Source organism: Anastrepha ludens, chromosome 4, assembly GCF_028408465.1.
Source record: "Anastrepha ludens isolate Willacy chromosome 4, idAnaLude1.1, whole genome shotgun sequence".
In the NCBI taxonomy this organism is placed as follows: domain Eukaryota; kingdom Metazoa; phylum Arthropoda; class Insecta; order Diptera; family Tephritidae; genus Anastrepha; species Anastrepha ludens.
The window spans coordinates 61,136,843-61,156,943 of record NC_071500.1 but is presented as its reverse complement, the minus strand read 5'-3'; the positions used below and the strand labels follow the sequence as shown (position 1 = coordinate 61,156,943).

Below are 20,101 nucleotides of genomic sequence, written 5' to 3'. Positions count from 1 at the left end.
AAAAGCTATGAAACGAGGGATACTTAACATATACATCAGCATGTTTAGTTTTATGGGTTTAGGTATTTTTAAGCCTTCTGCAAAAAAAGTACAATGCTGACAGTTAAGACGTAAAGGATTTCGAAGAAAAATTGCATTTTATTGCTTGTTTCGAAAAAAAAGATTTCTAAAAAAAAAAAATTAATTAATTAATAAATAAAAGGTACTGGGTAAGATTTTTTATGCAGCTCATTATTTAAGTTTAATGAATATTAAACAAAAAATATAAATAAAAGTGTGATATTGGCCAAAAACTTTGAATGATGTCCAACGTGTCAACGAATCAAAGATTTGGTCCTCAACAATCGTCCATTACCTTGTTGGTGCTGTTGGCATGTCGGATGGATCTATTCAAATAGTTTAGGAAAACTATGCCTCTAGAGCAGTACGGAATACGAAGTGGTTTGTGGGCTGGGTATTGTACTGACCTATATAATTTTGCTACATCTACATTTCAATCAATAAACAGGTGAACCTAAACCATTCCTATAAGTTTTAATAAATGAAAAAGTAACTTTTGGATATTTGTCAAAAGTATTTCGGTGCTTGCTGGCACAAACTGTCGGGCTTGGTACCTGTGTGCTGCAACCATATCGTGACTTATGGGTAGCGCTAAGAAAAACTTTCGCAATGTCTAGTTAATATTGACTTTAATCCGAAGTTAGACAGCTCGAAGCAAGAATTTCGTTTTCATCAAGACCTGGTTAGCTAAAGAACAATTGAACACCGATTTTTAAGGCCAAAACCGAACCGAACTACCGCCAATCTCAGTCGAAGCTGCACCGAACTTTTTAAAGGTTACAAGTAATAAGCAGGCAACAACTTTTTAAAAATCCAAAAGGGTACTTAAATATCAATCACATTAACTTCTGTTCATAACATACACAAACCTATGTGCTTATGTTATTAAAATCACAAAAAACAGAAATTATTTTTCAAGGAAAAAAACATGCATTAATTGTTTAATATTCGTAGTTGAATAATTTTATCTTGTAATGTAAAAACATTAGCTTATCCGAATTTTCACTTGGCTGGCAGCACCGTCTATCGGTATAGAACTGACTTGGAGCACTGAATAATTGCTCACTAGCCACAAGCGATGTAGAAGAAGCTGACATTTCGAAACAACTTAAAAAAGTGTGCGCTTTGAAAACATCACTCAAAAATGTGGCAAAAACTATAACTTGCTCAGATATTTTTTAAACAAAAAAGTTGTAAGAAACGTTCGGCCGATTTCGGTTATTTTTTGGCCGAAACCGAATAGAAATTTTGTATCCGAAAATGGCCGAGCCCGAAGTTCGCTCGTTCTCTATGGTTAGCGTACGTCGGGTTACTTTTATCATTGCGCATATTTTAGAAAAAAAATATTAAAAACAAACTATAAGTACACGAAAACTTTACATTAGCTGATTTTTGTTTGAAATTGTTGTATGTAATTTACCTGCTGTTTTGTATGTTTATCTCCGCCATCTAGGGCTATTTTGTTTACTGTAATAAATTAATTTTGATAATGGAGGATGAGAAAACAAGAAACTCACTGCCAAATTTTTTTAGCGCCGCAACAGATTTATTTATAACAAGAGCGAGATGCGCAGGAAGCAACATGAGACACCGCAATATTCTTTTATAAAAAAAATAAATAAAAATATATTTATAAACTTCCTAAAAAACTAGAGAAAAACTTCGAAACGCAGTCAGTTTCCCCAATGAAAATCATTTGAAAATTTATTTACCTTTAATTTGTAATAAATAAATGAGTTATGCTGTCATCGGACACTAATAAATTCATTTTATAATGGAGAATAAAAAAGAAATTGACAGCCACATTTTTCAAGCGCAAGAAAGATTTATTTATTAATAACACTAGGGTGTAGCTCTTTCGATATACATATGTATACACGTTAGGGTGACCCAATTTGTATGTAAGGATTTTTCTCGACTTTGTTTTTGTCAGATTCCGGTTCTACATATAATTTTAAGACAGAGAGTCCAGAACATGAGTGTTTTTTGTTTATCATAGCTGTGGAGATCCGTAAATGAAAACGACGTTTAGACATTTTATAAGTAATAACATCTGTCACCTTGTATGTATGCACTTGTATGTGCAGAGCGGTCAGAGTCGATAAAGAGTGTATTGAGAGTGGTATTCGTTGTCAGACAGTGGCGAAGCGAACACGTAAATAAAGAGACAAGCGGTCAAAAATAAGAATTAATTGATGTGTATTAATTATCAGATAGGTAGGTTGTTACATTGGCGACGAGGATGGGATCTTCTACAATAAAGGTATATGTAAAACATTAAAACCACTAACTCTTCTTTCTTTTAGATAGTTAATGAGAAAAAAAAAAAGAAGAATCCACGTGGTAAAAATTTTATTTTCCGACAAAGCGAATACTATTGCATCAGCCATTTTGGTTTGGTGTGCAAACGCAAAGCAACGAGAGTGACGCAATAGAAAAGGAAAAATCGAAAAGTGAAGCAAGCGAAAGATTATTAGAAAATCGACCATTCAATTGGTAAATGTCATTCCATTAAATTGGAAATAATATTATGCAAAGATTTATTTTAAAACTTTACATTTTGTTGTAGATAATTCAATGCGTCCATTAAATTGGTCCTAGAAGGAGCAGGGGGCAATCCATTCAATTGGTCGCATTAATAACAAGGGCGCAGTTAGTTAAACTGTGAACCAAATTTGATCGGAAAATCAAGTGAGAATTTCGGTGCAAGGGAATTAACAAAAAAAAATTTCTCAATCAATTATTATTTCCTAGGCGATATGACAACTGAAATGAGACCATTACTTTGCGATAGCATCGACAAGTCGTTATTACGAAATGAGTGGGAAAAATGGCTAAGGTCCTTCACTTTGTACCTTCAATCAGAAGATATAAAAGACGCGGTTAAACAAAAAAGCAAACTCCTTCATTTAGGTGGACCTCAACTGCAGGAAGTTATTTTCAATACTCCTGGCGCTCTGGTAGAAGCTGACGCTGAAAATAAAGTTGATGTGTTCAAGGTTTTGGTCGAAAAGTTGAACAATTACTTTACACCAAAGCGAAATTCAACGTTCGAGCGGCATCTGTTTAGAAGCATTGCGCCATTGGAAGGAGAACCATTTAACAAATTTTTATTGCGTTTAAGACACCAATCCTCTAAATGTTGTTTTGGTGAAACCAAAAGTGAAATCGAAGACATTGCTTTGAAGGACAAAATTATTGATTCTTGGGCTAGCGTAGATTTAAGGAAACGTCTCCTTGAAAAGGAGCAAAGCTTAAATGAAATTATTGAGACGTGCCAGATTAATGAACAAATCCAAAAGCAATCGCAAAGCATGATTTCTAAGCAGGATAGTGAAGTGGTTAATAAAGTATATTCAACTATGCAAAAGGGTAGACGAGGTGGTGGTGAGTGTTCCAGATGCGGTCAACTTGGTCATGTGAGTTTTGACACAAACTGCCCGGCAAAGAAATCGAAATGTAACAAATGTGGGTTAGCGGGGCACTATGCTCGGAAATGCAGAACTAAAGGCTTAAAGCGGAAACATGAAGAAGCGGGGTCGGGTGCCTCAAAACAAAGGAAGTTTCAACCATCAAAGGTAAGGTGTATTGGGAAACTCGAAGACGATTTTTCAGACAACTCAGGTGAATATGATTGTCTTCAGGTAGAAACTTCTACGTTAATGAATGAATTTATAAAATGCAACATCGGGGGGCACGAAGTCACTATGATTATAGACTCGGGCTCGCGGTTTAATTTGTTAAGTCAACAAGCCTGGGACGAATTGGAAAGTAGCAAAGCAATTAGGTGGAACATTCGCACTGAAACTGTAAATCAATTTAAAGCATACGCGGCCAATCAGCTTTTGAAAGTTCTCTATGTTTTTGAGGCACCAGTGGGGGTCAGAAAACAATCAGAAAAGATCGCCACTTTCTACGTTATTAAAGATGGCAAGCAATCTTTGCTTGGTCGCGATACTGCCATCCAGCTTAAAGTATTACAATTGGGTCTGGGGGTGAACAACGTTGAGATGATGCAGCCGTTTCCTAAAATTTCAAATGTAAAAATCAAATTGTCGTTGGATCCGGCCATAAAACCGGTTAAGCAACCAGTACGTCGTATCCCAATTGCACTTGAGAGAAAGGTCGAAGACAAGTTAAACGAACCACTAGCCAAAGACATTATTGAGCCGGTTACGGGGCCATGCGGTTGGGTTTCACCAATTGTTGCTGTTTTCAAAGAGGGTGGAGAAATACGCTTATGTGTGGATATGCGTAGGGCTAATCAGGCGGTCTTGCGCGAAAACTACCCACTCCCAACTTTCGATAGCATCATGACAAAGTTAAAGGAAGCCAAGTTCTTTTCTCGCCTAGGCCTCAAATGGGCTTATCATCAATTGGAGCTTGAGGAATCAAGTCGTGAGATTACCACTTTCATAACCCACAAGGGATTATTTCGGTACAAGAGACTTATGTTTGGCATTAGCTCTGCTCCGGAGATTTTTCAACGCGTTTTGGAGGAGTTATTATCAACATGCAGAAATTGTTTAAATTACATTGATGACGTGATTATATATGGAAGCACTAAAGAAGAGCACGATTCATGTGTAAAAACGGTACTTGAGCACCACAGGGACAGCTCCAACAGAACTCATGTACAATCGCGTTATTAGAGACAAAATACCTGGAATACACGACATAACGGATGATATGCTGGACTCGGCAGCTAGAGACCTCGACATAATGAACAAGCAAAAAGGGAAAGAGAAAGGGGATATGGCAAGGAAAGCAAAGCCGTCCGATATAGCTCCGGGGGATAAAGTACTACTTCGAAATGTCGTTTTCTCACATAAGCTAACACCAACGTTTGACCCCACGGAGTATGAGGTCTTAGATCGGGATGGAAATGAAGTTACAGTGATGGGGAATGGGAAAAGAGTTCGCCGAAATATAAGCCAGGTAAAAAAGCTGCCATATTGTACGTCACACAACCCCGACGATGTAACTACTACTGTTGAAGACACCGTTCCATCCACTGCCCCGGGAACGTCTTTACATTCAGCTGCACCGACATCGGCGCCATCAAAGAACACATCTTCAGGAACCCCAAACCACCTCGCCACCCACCGACCCGGAATCGACGCCCCTGCTGAGGAATCCAAGTTGCGCTTGAAACTTTATAAGGAGGGAGGGATGTGGAGATCCGTAAATGAAAACGACGTTTAGACATTTTATAAGTAATAACATCTGTCACCTTGTATGTATGCACTTGTATGTGCAGAGCGGTCAGAGTCGATAAAGAGTGTATTGAGAGTGGTATTCGTTGTCAGACAGTGGCGAAGCGAACACGTAAATAAAGAGACAAGCGGTCAAAAATAAGAATTAATTGATGTGTATTAATTATCAGATAGGTAGGTTGTTACAATAGCTATAAAGATAAACTTTGCATATCCAATCCCCCTTTAACCTACTGAAGACTATTAAAAGCATCCATTTATTCTACTCTCCTAAAATCTCAGCAGTTCTACAGAGGCCTGGAATATAGAAGATTCGTTATGTTTTGTATGCCTTTCCCACGACAGTCGGTTCTACGTCACCGACAGTCACTCCAGCAGCATTCCCCGTACATAAAAGGGAATAGCCCGTGATTATCTGGGACGGTAATTTGGCCATATCCAAATTTGAAGCGAACGCAATTTAAGATTTGATTTTCTGTTTGAAGTCTAGGGCACAGTTCAGTTTAGATACCGTCTGAGTGTTATACTGTGCCAATGGTTGTTCAGATCAAACAATTCTTGCTTATATCATTTGTTGGGCTTGCATATGCAATTCATAAATATTAAATGGTCTACAAGCCTATTTGCTGAATGGCGGGTTTCAGTAGAGGGTTAAAACTTATGAGAAGGTACACAATGCCATTCTTGGAATTTTACTCCAATGCATACAAGTTGAAGAACAAATGACTTGTCCAAGAATTATGCAGTGTAAGATTTGGCCTTCCCAAGTACTGTGACGTCAGTACGGAAAATAAACAAACTAAACAAAAAGGAAGAATAAGCGAAAGTGAGTGGAAAGCCAAGAATATAAAATTAATCGTGCGTACATTTGCACACCAAGGCTAGTTTATTTTCATACCAACGACACTCAGCTGTCAAATCTGCCAAAAGCTACGGTAAAGCTTTTCGCATGGCGCCAACTTCTGTACTCTCTTCATCGAGAGACTTAACCAATCACTCTTTTAATCATAATCAGGGTTGGGAAATTTCACCATATTATTTCACCATTGTGTTGAATTAATTCTAAATTCTTGCAACTAGTTTCATGTGTGTCAAAATTTGCTGAAGGAGAGCAGCTCTCTTTTTCTTCTTGTCGCTATTCAAAACTTTAAAAACCTTCAAGCGAGTGAAGCAAATCTGCCATCTCGTCGAATTTCATATTTCAGTATATTTGTATTCTTTTTTGACAGGTGTCGGAGAAAAGCAAACACGACAAGCGTGTTTTGGGCTTGTATCTTAGGGCTGGTGAATAAGGTGAAATTATTAAAGGTGGTACCCAAGGCGAATTGAGTATCTAAGGTGGCGTCATTAAAAAACAGTTACTTTGTTTTTCGCGATTCTGCCGTCAGCTCCCTTCGCAATACGAAACAAACGAACAAAACAAACAAAAGTAGGAGAAATTTCATGTTTGTGAAAATTCAGTGAATGGCTTGGTAATATTGTAATTTGTGAGAAAATTAATGAAAACGAAGCTCAAATTAATATAAAGCCTCCAAATTCAAATTGCGTTTTTATGCGGAAGACGCCGTGGCAAAGTATGTATGTGTGTGCATATAATTTCTTCTGTTACGCTGCAAGGCGAATTTATTACAGGTGACAGCAAACACATATAAGTAAAACCCTACATGTATTTGTTGTTGCGTTTGGTCCAACCATAACGTCAAAATCAGCAAGCAAATGTAAACATACGAATGTAAACATACCAATACATACAAACAAAGCATATCATTTTGACGTAAGCCATACCTACGGTGAAAAATTCAGCTGGGTGAATGCTGTCACCTTAATAAATCCACCTTGGTTAGGCTGTTTCCATTGCTTGCGCCTACTCTTCTTCTTCACAAACAAGTAATTTCCCTTCCTTTTGCTTGTTTATTCATTTCCTCTTACGACACGGTGAATTCGTAAGGCGCAATTGTGTTTTCTATCAGTCTTCGGTGGTACCGGTAAATCAGCTGATTTGTTTTTTTTTTGGCCTTTCACCGTGCCGTCAAACAAGGCGATTTAATTATTTGTTTTCTACTTTGCCGATACTTAGCTTTGACAATCAAACGTACAAAACATTGTTGTTGGTCTGTTGCCATCAACTTTAATAGATTCGCATTGGCTGGCGAATATGTTTTTTAATATTAAAATAAAAATATAACGTGAAAATATTATGCTGCTGGGATTAGAATTCAAACAAAAACAAAAGTATAATAATTATATTACAATTTTACTTAGCTGATGTTATTACAGATTAATTCTTTCATGCCAGTCGCGAAGCAACAGTCGCGTATTGCGACCCAGCGTTTTGAAGATTTGTAAGTTTAAGAAGGAGCTGCAAGGCGAGTACAGTTAGTACAAGCTGCCGTAATAACAGGCAGGCAAGTAATGTTGGACAAGTACAGTTTGATGACAAAAAACAAAAAAAAAACAAAAAAAAAACAAAAAAAAAAATACTTTCTCGCTATCAAACGTAATTGAACCCTTCGTAAAGCTGTCAAAATTTCTTAAAAATAACATTTTCTAGAATTAATTTGCTAAAACTATTACTTCATTTACAATTTCACACTTTGGTTAATATAATAACTAGTTACAAAAAATCTAAAAAATCGCGCAACATAACGAAATCATGAATGTAAACGGCACAATCTTTACCGTTTAAATGAATCTCCATACAATGTAACATAAATACATATGAACTTACGGTGACTTTACAAGTTTTCAGACGTGCACCTATGAAGGTATACACAATTTTTAAGTGCACTGTATGACATTATTAAACATTTTGCAAAGGCAATTATTTTACAGTAGCCAAGAGACGGCGCTACATATTTTACAAGGGATTTTTTTTTTATATGCGACCAAAAAATATATTCGTACATACATACTCGTATACTCGCATGTATGCAGTACATATAATTGCGCGCATGGAGTGCGAAGTTCAAGGTCCTTTTGTTTCATTATAATATGGATAGTTGTAGGTACTCGCAAAATGTGTAATTGCAAAAAAGAAGCGAAATCCGGATCTCCATTAAGTATTTGCTATATGTTTTTTGTTTTTCTCGAACGTTTTGCTGGCGGTGAGCGATTAAGTGCAGAGGGGCGCTTAGTAGATAAGCACAGTAAACATGTATAAATTAAATAATTTGTAATACAATTATTTGATAAAAAGTGTGCATTGCTTTGAAATATGTATGTATGTTTGTTTTTATAATTTATTATTGTTATTGTAAGTGCATGTTTTGATATTAGTTGCTAAACGGCGAGAGTTTTGAATTGATTTTAATATGTACTTGTTTTATGTACTATAAGTTCTGCATTTTTTTTAAATACTTGGGTATGTTGCATATGAGTTTTTGTTGCTTATCAAGTTTTTGTTTTAATTTGTTGTTTTAATTCACATTTTTTAATTTTTTGCCCATTTTATATTTGTTTGTTTTTTGGTTTTTTACTTTGAATCATTCCATCTTACAATTATTATGGTAGTTACTAATTGTTGATTTTGCTTATTGTTTTGTAATCAAAAATTTCGCTTGCAAGCTTTGCAAGGTATGCACTTCCTTTCAGCTATTTTGATGGATTCGAAAATAATTTAAATTTGACACTTTAAGTAAAATTCTAGTAAAAACTGTTTTCTGCACATTTCTCTTCGCTTAAAAACTACTAATTGCTTTCACACAAAAACGATAAACTGGAAACGCACAAAAAATATAACACTTAAAATAAATGTAAGCAGAAATGTCAAATATAATATTATAGTAAATGTATATGGTAATTTTGTTGTGGGCATACATTCATATATGTATGTACATACATATGCACATAAATGAAAGGAAATTGCTTTGAACGCCGCATTTATTTGCATATTTATTAATTTTTGTCGTCTATAGTCGTAAAAGCAAAATGGAAACGTTAAATCGGAGTAGAAGAAAAAAAAATTATTTATTACATAAACTACACTTAAGGAAGCTTGCCGGGAGCATCCGGCCGAGCTGTAAACGTTCGAATTGAGTTGAATGACTAATTGAGTTTCATGTTCGTACACTTCCTACTTTCTACCGCCGGTTGCATATTTCTTATCACCCACTACCTGCAGGCTACTGTCTCCTTTTTGTCTGCTGTCATAACCGACGAATTACAGCCAATTGTTGTACACCCACACATTTACCAATGCCATCCTGGTAGACATTCAGCATTGCTACTTATGCAAGCAGCAGATATAGTATGCTCACATATACATACATATATATGGATGTGGGTGTATTTTTGCAGCTAAGTACGCATGTGGGTGTTGTTAACAGCGCTTTGTAGGCATTCAAGGATGCGTGTGCGCTGCACAACTTGCCCTACGCCTGGCACTAGCATCGGATATGGCAAATTGTACTTGCCTGTGTGGCGTAAATTGGCCGCATGCGTTAAAGACACTTTATCATTTTATTCTCACGCTTACTTGCTTTGGTTTTCCCATTACTACATTTTGATTTTTTAACTTTGTTAGATTACATTTGCAGCTAAGAGTTTTTTATTCAATTATGTGTTTCCTTATTGAAGTGCGTCCGAAGAAAATCGTATGTAAGCAAGCACTTGCGCAGCAGTTACAATGCAAGGTGGTAGACATTGTGCAACGAACTTGCAACGCAGGATGTGACTTTGATTTGCCGGAAGCGTTAAAAAAATATTAAGGCATGACACGCCTACTTGTTAGATGAAAGCAAAAGCAGTAATAAGCTTACCAAAGTAATTTACCTACTGAAAATACAAAGGAAAAATAAAAGAGAGTCAACACTACCGGCTACTACCTAACCAGATTCAACTTATCTACTAAATTCGTGATATACATATGTATGTATATATGTATGCAAAAACTGTATATGTATGCTGTAGCTGAAAATGCGGTATACTGTCATGCAGCCAACTTTGAAGTAGGCATAAGGGTCTAGTTATACTAGGAAGGCGTTATATGAAATGAGAAAGTAGCGCACAGGGAAACTTCACATTGCACATTTTCCTCATTTTGATAACTCCTTAGTACAGTGCCACTTATATAACCTGTAAGAACTATTATCAGAGCATATACGTATAAAGAACATAGTCGCCATATCTCTAACTATAAGCTGCTATAACTTAGTATAGTGGATGCCTAGAAAAACCCAAGCCTCTTCTGTGAACTGCGGTAGAGATTTCTAAAAATATGTGGTTGACGACTATCTCTTTGCTACTGAAAGAACTCGAAAACTAATGCCAAATTTTTTATTGAACCTGGCAAAGAAGTACCGTGGAGTAATAGAAGCATAGGTATCATATATCTCTGTTCAGAGTTGTCTGTCTCCCATCGGACGCGTCCCCAGGCGACAGATCGGGAAGGGCTCGGTATCATGCAGGGTAAGGGGGAAATAAATTACCACTCGCAAACTAAAACTAATGAACACCTGCTTGGAGGTATGGATAGTTCAATTATCACCAAGCTAGAGTAGGATGGCTAGCAACCTACTTACCTAAAACACAATATGCTAACGAATCGTCGATGGCCTATGCTGCAACTAGGAGTTACAGAGTCCTATACATACATATATAATATATATATATTTTTTAATATATCTTTCAGGTAGCCCAGCAACACTTCTACTGCTGGTAATACCAACTATAAATTCCAGAATAGTCAGAGACTGTAAGTCGATGTCGAGCTAAGTTAAGAGAGAGCTACACATGAAATTCTTACGAATTAAGATGGAATAAATCAAATTTCGATTACAACAAATCAAATAGTCAAGGCTTTCTATGTATATTTCTATGCTAATAGCGACGTTTATAACTCTCTGTTTTGCATTTTCTTAAAGCAAATTGAGATTTCCGAGCCCTCCTAAACAAAGAGAAGTAGGTTCATTGGCAAGTTCTAGTGTTTTTTAGATAGTAGTGAATTGCACCGACGGACTTTAGAGAGATTCCAGCAGCAAGCGCAGCTAAGTGGCACTTTGTGCGCCAATTCAGTCCTAGGTGAGTTCCACAGGCAATAGTTTCTACTATTTGCCAACCAACCCACCAGATATGAGTACTTGAGAGTAGAACAAGAGCACTGCTCAAATTTTTATGGTGAAGGGTGTTTTTTTAGAGGTTAGGTTTTCAAGTTGGCACTACTTTTTTCGTAGATGGTCTTTTTGACAGTTGTCACTTGATTTGTGCTCAGTTTGGTTTGTTATTTCATAATGAATAGACTTACACCTGAACAACGTTTGCAAATCGTGCAAATTTGGGCCCAAAACGAGATGGCCACCGATCCCGATTTTCACAAGAAAATTTTGTTCAGCGATGAAGCTCACTTTTGGTTGAATGGGTATGCCAATAAGCAAAATTGTCGCATTTGGAGTGAACATAATCCACAAGCCATTGCTGAGACGCCGTTACATCCTCAAAAAGTCACTGTCTGGTGTGCTCTATGGGCAGAGGGAATCATTGGTCCATATTTCTTTAAAAATGAAGCCGACCATAATGTTACAGTCAATGGAGAGCGCTATAGAGCCATGATTAATGACTTTTTCGTGCCTGAATTGGACGATGTTGATGTGGACGACCATTGGTTCCAACAAGACGACGCTACATGCCATACAGCCAACGCAACAATCGATTTATTGAAGGAAACTTTTGGTGAGCGCATTATTTCGCGCCGTGGACCTGTGGCGTGGCCTCCAAGATCGTGCGATATAACACCGCTGGACTATTTCTTGTGGGGCTATTTGAAGTCGCTTGTCTACGCAGATAAGCCCGAGACGATTGACGTCTTGGAAGAGAATATTCGGCGCGTTATTGTTGACATACGGCCCAATTGCTGCAAAAAGTGGTCGAAAATTGGGCCTCTCGGCTGGAATTTATTCGAGCCAGCCGCGGCGGCCACTTGCCCGAAATCATTTTTAAAACATAATGGCAAACCCTTATCTTTATAATAAAGCTAAATTCTTGGCCATAACATTAAATTATATACGTTTTATTTCATCTTGAAAACCTAATCTCTAAAAAAACACCCTTTATTATGCCTGAATAATCGGTGTATAATTGGAGATGTTTGGGCGAGCTTCTACTCCAATTTTTTGGGCGCACCTCTTGTTGTCTTTTAAATAAAGGACTCTACAATTTAATATCGCCTGCGAAAAGCAGATGGATTTTATGAAAAGTTTTTTCATAGCAGAAAGTCACTTGAAGAGTTGCCATTACCTTACCGGTGATTTTAAGTAGTTAAAAACTTTTTCTATAATTTGAAGTTTCATGCCCACAGTAGACACTGAACCTGCAAGCAACGAATGATGGGCATGCGTAAATCCACTGTATTGCAGCAATTGCGAATATATAGAGAATAAAGTATCTCAAATAATTAATTCAGGAAAAAGGGAGCCGAAAATAGACTTCTTACATTTTAAATTGGACCTACATATGTTTTTAGGGAAATCCACAGATTAAAAAATTTTTCCTAAGTTATTACTTCTACGACAGTACTGCGTAGTCATTTAGTGTTAAGCGAGAAAAGTCTTGTAATAAGTAAGCAAAAATATATTGCGCAAGAAAATAAAATAAAATTTTAAAACTTCAAATTTTCAAAGAAAAATTACCATTCGGTATACTCGAAAACTCTTTTACAAAAAACCCAATTCAGTCTTACAACTCAATTCATACGTTTCGTGGTCTTTTACAAATGCTCCACTGCCATTAATTTGTTTTTTGTTTTACATATGTATGTATGTAAATAAACACATTTGTATATGTTTTAGGTAATTACGTTTGTATATTTTATTTAAAGAGTCCTAACTACTGCTTAGAGTTTTAAAAGCTGTTGCTACCACTGTTGCTTGCGCGTGCACTTCAACTCATACGTACGTTTGGGTGTGTGTGCGTGTGTGTGTATGTATATCATCGTATATACGCATCCTTGAATGTATATTGTGTTTAGCTATGTGCGTCGTTCCAACTACCTCTGTCGCCGTCCCATCAATCGACATACCATAGATAGTTGTGCTTCTCTTCTCCATCGTTCACCTTCATAACAGTCCGCTTATTGACCATCGTCGCGACCACATTTAGAAGAAAAAATCTTCCACATCACCGTTGTTCTCAGTAGTATCGCTGCCAATACCGATTTCGATACCAATACCTAATCCAATGCTTATGTTATCGTCGACATTACTAAGCTCATCTTCGATATTATCTTGCCCGCTAATATTAAGTTTGATGGGTGGTATGGAGTCTGTATTTGTGTTGTTGGCAGATTTGGTGGGCGTGGCCGTGTCTATTGTTTCGTCTTGTTTGTACTTCATTGTATCCGCCAGCGGATTGCCCAGTACCTCAGTGACGTCTACTATGGGCCCTAGCGGATCGAAGGTGTCGTCGAGTAGTACGCCACTCTCAATAGCTGCAACAGCTTCCTCATAGTATCAGTTAAGATCTTTTCGAAAACTGTCTTCGATTGTAGCATCGGCAATCATTATCGAGTTCTGATCTGCTAGTAAATCTAGTGCAGTCTCGTCCATTTGACCCAGGTCCAGATCGAGTGAGTCGAAAATTTCACGCGACGAATAGTCAGAGAATATGATCGCCGGTATGTTGGTGTTGGTCGGTGTATTAGCGTGATTTTGTTGATGATGATGGTGTTGTTGGTGTTGCGTTGTCGGCTGGTGTTGATGGTGGTGCGACGACGCATTGTTTCCGCCATTACCGCCGCCATGTGACGATGGGGATACTCCGCCAGTTAATGTTGTTATGCCCGGCGACGATGATGACAGTGGGGAGGCGTGGTGCGGCGAATGCAGTGGTGAATGATGAGGTGATGGTTGTGCAGAGTGTGAGTGCAGTGACAGCGTCATATGTTGGTGTTGTTGATGATGCGGCGATTGTGTATTTATAGGAATCGGTAGTGGAGACGAGGGTGACGGCAAGCAACCCAAGGGTGAAGGTATGGGTGACGAGTTCACTTCGTTCGCTTGCGTCAGATTTACATTATTGTTGCTAATGCGACATGGACCGTTTGTATTTGTGTTGCTGTTAACATTGTTGCCTCCACCGGTGCCATTATTATTTAACAGTTGATTCGTCATAATACGTGTCGCTTGCAGTTGTTGTTGCTGAGTGTTATTGTTATTGGTTGTGCTGTTACCGCTGTTGGAGTTACAATTGCTATCGTCACTTCTACTGCTATGCGTTACTGTCGTCGCCGTTGACGTCGACACGCCTGCCAGATCACCAAAGTCTAATTGTTTGTTCTGGGTTAGGCTCTGGGAATATGGCGAACCATTCCCACCGCTAACGAAGTCATCAAAATCTAACGTAGTGAAGCTATTCTGCTGCTGTTGTTGACGCTGAAAATGTTGTTGCAACTGTTGTTGTTGCTCGGGCGAGGAATTGCTGTCACCTAGCGTAAATTGCTCAAAATGGTTGTGAAACGAGGGATTCAGACTATTGTACCCAGTCGCTTCTAGCGCACCCACAGGAATAGCAGGAGAGTAACGATCGAATGTCTGAATATTCTTTTCATTATAGCCCTGTATGCCTTGGCCGATGACGCCGGCTTGCGGATGCCGTATTGGACTGGCAGGCGCGCTGATATGTACCACATCGTTTCCCGATACGGACGTCAGCAATCCCGGAGAGGAGCCTGGACTGGGTGGATTCAGTGGTTGGCGGTAGTCTGTAAGATTGCCCGTCGAGCTGGCGGCACCCAGTGTAGGCAGGTTGGTGAAATTGCCGCTTTGTGCGGCGTTTTGTGTGGCGGGGCCGTTGCCTGTGGGTGATTGCACGGCGAGATTTGTGAAAGACAAATGTGGCGATGTTTGCGCAGCTGTCGGTGTGTTGGCGGCTGATGTGGGTGAGTGCTGCTGCTGTTGATATGGCGATGGCGGACCGCCACCCCCACCACCTCCATTGCCATTGCCGGCAGCAGGGCTGAAGGGACTTGAAGACTGATCTCGATCGCGGCCATTGTTGTGAGGTGACAGTATTGGCGAAAGCGTTTGCTGTTGGTGCTGCGGCTGCTGTTGCTGGTGGATCAATTGCTGTTGTGCAGGCGAGTAATGTAATGAAGTCAGATCCGGCAATGAACCCGTATTGGCGAGCGCCAGCGATTGCTCTTGTAGGGACTTGAATATATTATTTATTGGCATGTTGCAGTTTGTGTATTTGGCATTGAAATGTTGTGGATGTTGCTGCTGTTGGCTAACACTACTCGCTGGCTGTTGCGCATGTTGCTGCGGATGGTGTTGTTGGACATGCTGCTGTTGTGCTTGTTGATGCATATGCTGCTGGTGCTGTTGCTGTTGTTGCTGCTGCTGCTGAAAGTGTTGCTGCAGCTGTTGATGTTGCTGCTGCAATTGCAAGTGTTGTTGACTATGATGTAGGTGTTGCTGAGGGTGTTGCTGATGATGATGCATCATTTGACCCTTTCGTCTTTGTGCTTGTGGACTAAAACTGCGGCCAATATTTGGCGAATGAGATCGTTGGTTGTGATGCTGGTAGTTTGCATGCAGCACATTCATATCACCGGGCAGTCCGCCAACGCCAGCTATGCCGCCCGGACCAAAACCACCTTCCGCCGCCACCGCCATACTGAGTGTTTGATGAAGTGCCGAATCTGAATTTGAGCGACGCCAACTACTGTCCATTGGCGGGCTGAGATAGGCGTTGTTGTTCAAGACCGCGCCCATGCCGACTGCGACGCCAGCGTTGCTGCCATATGGCGAACGGTCCTGTTTACGCTCCGAGGGGCGTCGCATGGGACCGACACCTACACTGCGCCCTCTAGACTCGCGTACATTATTACTACTTGTGCCCCCACCACTGCCAATACTGGTGCTATCTGGTGAGGCACCACCACTGCCACTACCTGCAGTATTTACAGCTGGACCATTGGTGCTACCATCACCAGCGCCACCATTCCCGCCTCCTCCTCCGCCACCTACACCTGAACCACTTACTAAACTAGCATTTGTGGTGTGATTGCTGTCAATGTCAGTATTTACTAAACAACATTCAAGTATCTTCTGATTCGCTTGAGTATCATCCATTTTAGTTGCGTAAACCTCTTTCATAATTCGTTCGAATTCAGCAGTGCCCTCTTGTTGGCGCTGCTTCTGTAGCGCAATTTTCTCACTAAATTTGCGCGGATTGGCCATCTTCTCTCGGTGGCACTTGCCAGCGGTTGCGCTAGGTCGTCGATAGTTGTTGCTATTGCCGCTGTGGGATAAACGCGTGAGTCGGCCTTATGCCGCTTCCCTCTAATGGATTATGTTTGTTCGTCTGTGTTGTTGTGCTGCTTGCGAAAGCATCAATATCTGGCGTGCGGTAGCCGGCGTTTATGGTGGTCGGTATTGATTTTTTTTAAAGCACAACCGTATTGAACGACAACAACCGACGCATTGATAACACAAAAGACGAAATGGGTACACGTAGCGAAGCGAAGCGCACAAAAGTAGGGAATCCACGAATATGGTTGTTGTGTCGGCGGTTGTACCAAGCGAAGGCGCGCGTCGGTAAATGTATGCGGTGGCACAATTTTTTCCCCATATATCCATGAAAGTGATTATTATTTTTATAGATGTCGTTGTCGTTTTTTATATACGCCGTTGTCATTGTGAAGAGTGGCAAAAGATATAAAAAGAAAAGCAGAACATTCATTTATTAGACAAAGAAGGCACATTTTTGTGTATATTAACAGTGAAAGAGGAAGAATGCAGTGTAAATGCAAACTAGGTAGATGCACAACGACAATTAAAGCGAATATGGATGCGGCCGTGCAAAGAATTTTAAAATTTTAATAGGTTAAAATACTTATAATTAATTTATGGGCGATTAATGATGGGTGGGGGCTCCTGCAAATGGCTCTGGTCCTTTGGTTACTCACATGAAATACCATTATTGCGAAAATTGTTTGCGTGTGTACGCGTTCGCATGTATGTACGCAAAATGCTTTGTGTGTAATTATTTTGTATGCAAAAAGGCAAGTAAGAAATTTGTATTTAAATTACTTACTTTTGTTTTAATTAATTTTGTGAAGTACTGATATAAAAAATGTTTGCCACATTAATATGAAAATACTAAGAAGAGGTAAAATAGTATATTTGATTTCATTAAACACTCAAAGATATCTATTCAATTTCAATATTTATAATTTTTATTACCCATACCAATAGACTCCATAGACTCCTTGTATGAATGACACCGAAAAAATGCATTGCAGTTTAAGCAATGCAGGGCTAAAGGTTAACAGCCTAAATAAGAGAGCTATCAAGATTCGAACATTGCGCATTCGTCGACCCCCATCAAATTTGCTAACGTTTTTATAAAAAAAAAAAAAACACGTAGCATGAGAAATGCGAACTATTTTGGAGAAAAATTAAACCATTCTTTTCCCCGATTTCGTGAATATACAGGCTGTCTAATGAAAGCATGACCGCCATAACTTCGACACTACTTGACCAATTTCAACAAACTGTATTGTGTGAGCTTATAATATATATTTTGCGCAATACAATCAATAAAATATATAGTCATCGGCTCGGTAGTCTAGCGTAAGTGTGCACTAGCCTGGCATTCCAGAGGGTGTGGGTTCGAGTCCCACGTAATGCACGGTCCTCGCACTTTTCCAAATCTACCGACTTTCCCTAAAAAAAAATACTCCAATTCCATTTCTAAATCCCAAAAAATTATCCTTCCCATTCTTACTCCCGCACACACGAAATTTAGCGAAGTCCTCAACCATCTGTGCGATCTTTCTGCCAGAAAAATTGTAGACACAGATGGCGCTCCAAGCAGTAAGAAGGCGTTGTTCCAGCAACGACAGGTGGCCATTCCCACTACTTAGGACTGTTTAGCCTAATCACCTACCCTGTCAGAAATCAAAAAGAGATTAACGAAATCAACGCAAGACAGAGTCTTGTCGAAGCCCTATGCTCCCGAAAGGAGTGAACAAGGAAAAAAATATATAGTAAGCATCATTAGCTTTAATAGCTTCATATGTCCGGTCAAACTTGGTGTATATTTTGCGCAAGCTGTGGCGGAAATTGTCTCCAAATCAGCCGAATTTGAGTTGCTAAATGTTTCACTGTCCAAATTTTTTTTTCTTTGAGTTTTTGTTTAAGGGGTTTCAAAAAGAGAATTTTCAAAAAATTGGATTTTTTTCTTTGCATTTTCTTAAAACATAACATCTTAAAAATATTGTGTGAAAATTTGAAGTGAATCCGACAAATAATTTTCGAGTTATTCAACAATTAACAAAAAGCGCTATTTTTTTTTTGTATAGGTGATCACTGTAACCTAAAAACAGCTTGATTTCAATAAAATTTATACCGCTTTTGAAGAACATAAAAATTCGTGCCTGATCGAAGGATTTTTTTTCAAAATTTCGATTTTTTAAACAATTAATTCTCAGTTTTTTTCTCGAAAATCTGAAAAATCTTGTGGTCGCCATATTGTTATTTTGAAAAAAGCTTCGATCAGGCACAAGATTATTTATTAATAAAACTAATTTCACTTGTCCGATTGATTTTAGGTGAATCTCCAATGACTTGTGATGATCACGGCAAGGGACTTCTAGAGAAACGGGCTCCACACAAACAGCAATAACTTTTACAATTATTAACTTCTTTTGCTAAAGTCAAGTCGAAACATGATGTATTAATGCTATGTTTTTATTTTTGTAAAATAAAGCAATTGACTAGCAAAAAAAAAAAAATTAATGAAAATCACTATTTTTTAAGGCATCTGACTACCCCTAACCCATTAACTTTTGCCAAAACATTTTCAATAGGGTAGGCATCAAGTGACCGTGAAGCCCAATCCAACATTTCAAACCTATTCTGCTGTTTCCGCTCTATATACCTTCGGCTTTGATGTGATTGTTGATGGGATTGTTATCTTTTTATAAAATCCAAGGTTGACTACTTCTTTCAAAGATCTTCGCAGCTGACAATAATTATGTTATTTGGTAAATTTTATTCATCAAGGCAGCATTTCAATTGGCGGTAAACACATATAAACGGCCAAAACATTAACTGGATGTTTAATAGTAGATAGAAGTTGTCGATTACAAATCAATGATTTTCTGGGCACAGCTGTGCGATTCTTCTTGATTGAATGAGATGTAAAATTTCCTTTATCATCAACAGTTTTCGGCAAGAGAGTACGTGGTTGAACTCCTTAATGTGTCATGTGCCATGTAGGTGTAGTTTTAGCCTCAAGCTGAGATCGTATTTCCATTTGAGTATAGCCTGGGAAATAATAGTCCCCATGATATAATGTGTCGTGAAAATAAATCTACGTATTATATTTCCCAAAGGTTTTTTAGTAATCTGTAGCTTGCATTGTATAGAAGCGATCGGGTAACGCTAGATGGCATTAGAAAATTAAAATAAATAAAAATAACTTCTTAAGCATTTTTGTGACTGCTTGAGAAAATGTGCCATATCATTTAAACATTTTTTTGTTCTTGGATAAAGGTAAAAACTTGTTTATGGTGTAAGTACATTAACAGCTAATCATGCGCAGTTTTGATTTCGTCGATGCGGTTCTATTTTGATCTTATGTTTGCTGCACTACGCTAAGGAAGGCACATTGCAGAAAATTTCAAAAAATTTCGTTCGGAATTATTTGAATTAGGTTAGATATAAAACCAAGTTGGATGTATGAAAGAAATCACAGACAGAATTTCCAACTGCGAATCGCTGAAAAAATGCAATAAAATTTACTCATTGCCTGCAGTAGACAGTAATTGGTAATGAAAGATGAGTCAATTAGGATAACGTCAAACGAAAACCAAAATGAGATTTACA

The 20,101-nt window shown here is 38.6% G+C and overlaps 2 protein-coding genes across 2 annotated transcripts in view; one reads left to right on the top strand and one right to left on the bottom strand.

Moving 5' to 3' along the window:
• The first annotated feature begins 2,819 nt into the window (after positions 1 to 2,819).
• On the top strand, positions 2,820 to 4,712 carry LOC128861850 (uncharacterized protein K02A2.6-like). Its single transcript, XM_054100226.1, has one exon. It carries the CDS (start codon positions 2,820 to 2,822, stop codon positions 4,710 to 4,712), a length of 1,893 nt encoding a protein of 630 aa, XP_053956201.1.
• An 8,664-nt stretch (positions 4,713 to 13,376) lies between these two features.
• LOC128862590 (uncharacterized protein DDB_G0283357) overlaps positions 13,377 to 20,101 on the bottom strand; it is a 39,769-nt gene continuing 33,044 nt past the window's right edge. The window contains exon 3 of the mRNA XM_054101314.1: positions 13,377 to 16,606. Within this exon, the coding sequence (XP_053957289.1) occupies positions 13,718 to 16,447 (2,730 nt within the window). The 5' untranslated portion in view covers positions 16,448 to 16,606 and the 3' untranslated portion in view covers positions 13,377 to 13,717. The remainder of the gene's footprint in view (positions 16,607 to 20,101) is intronic.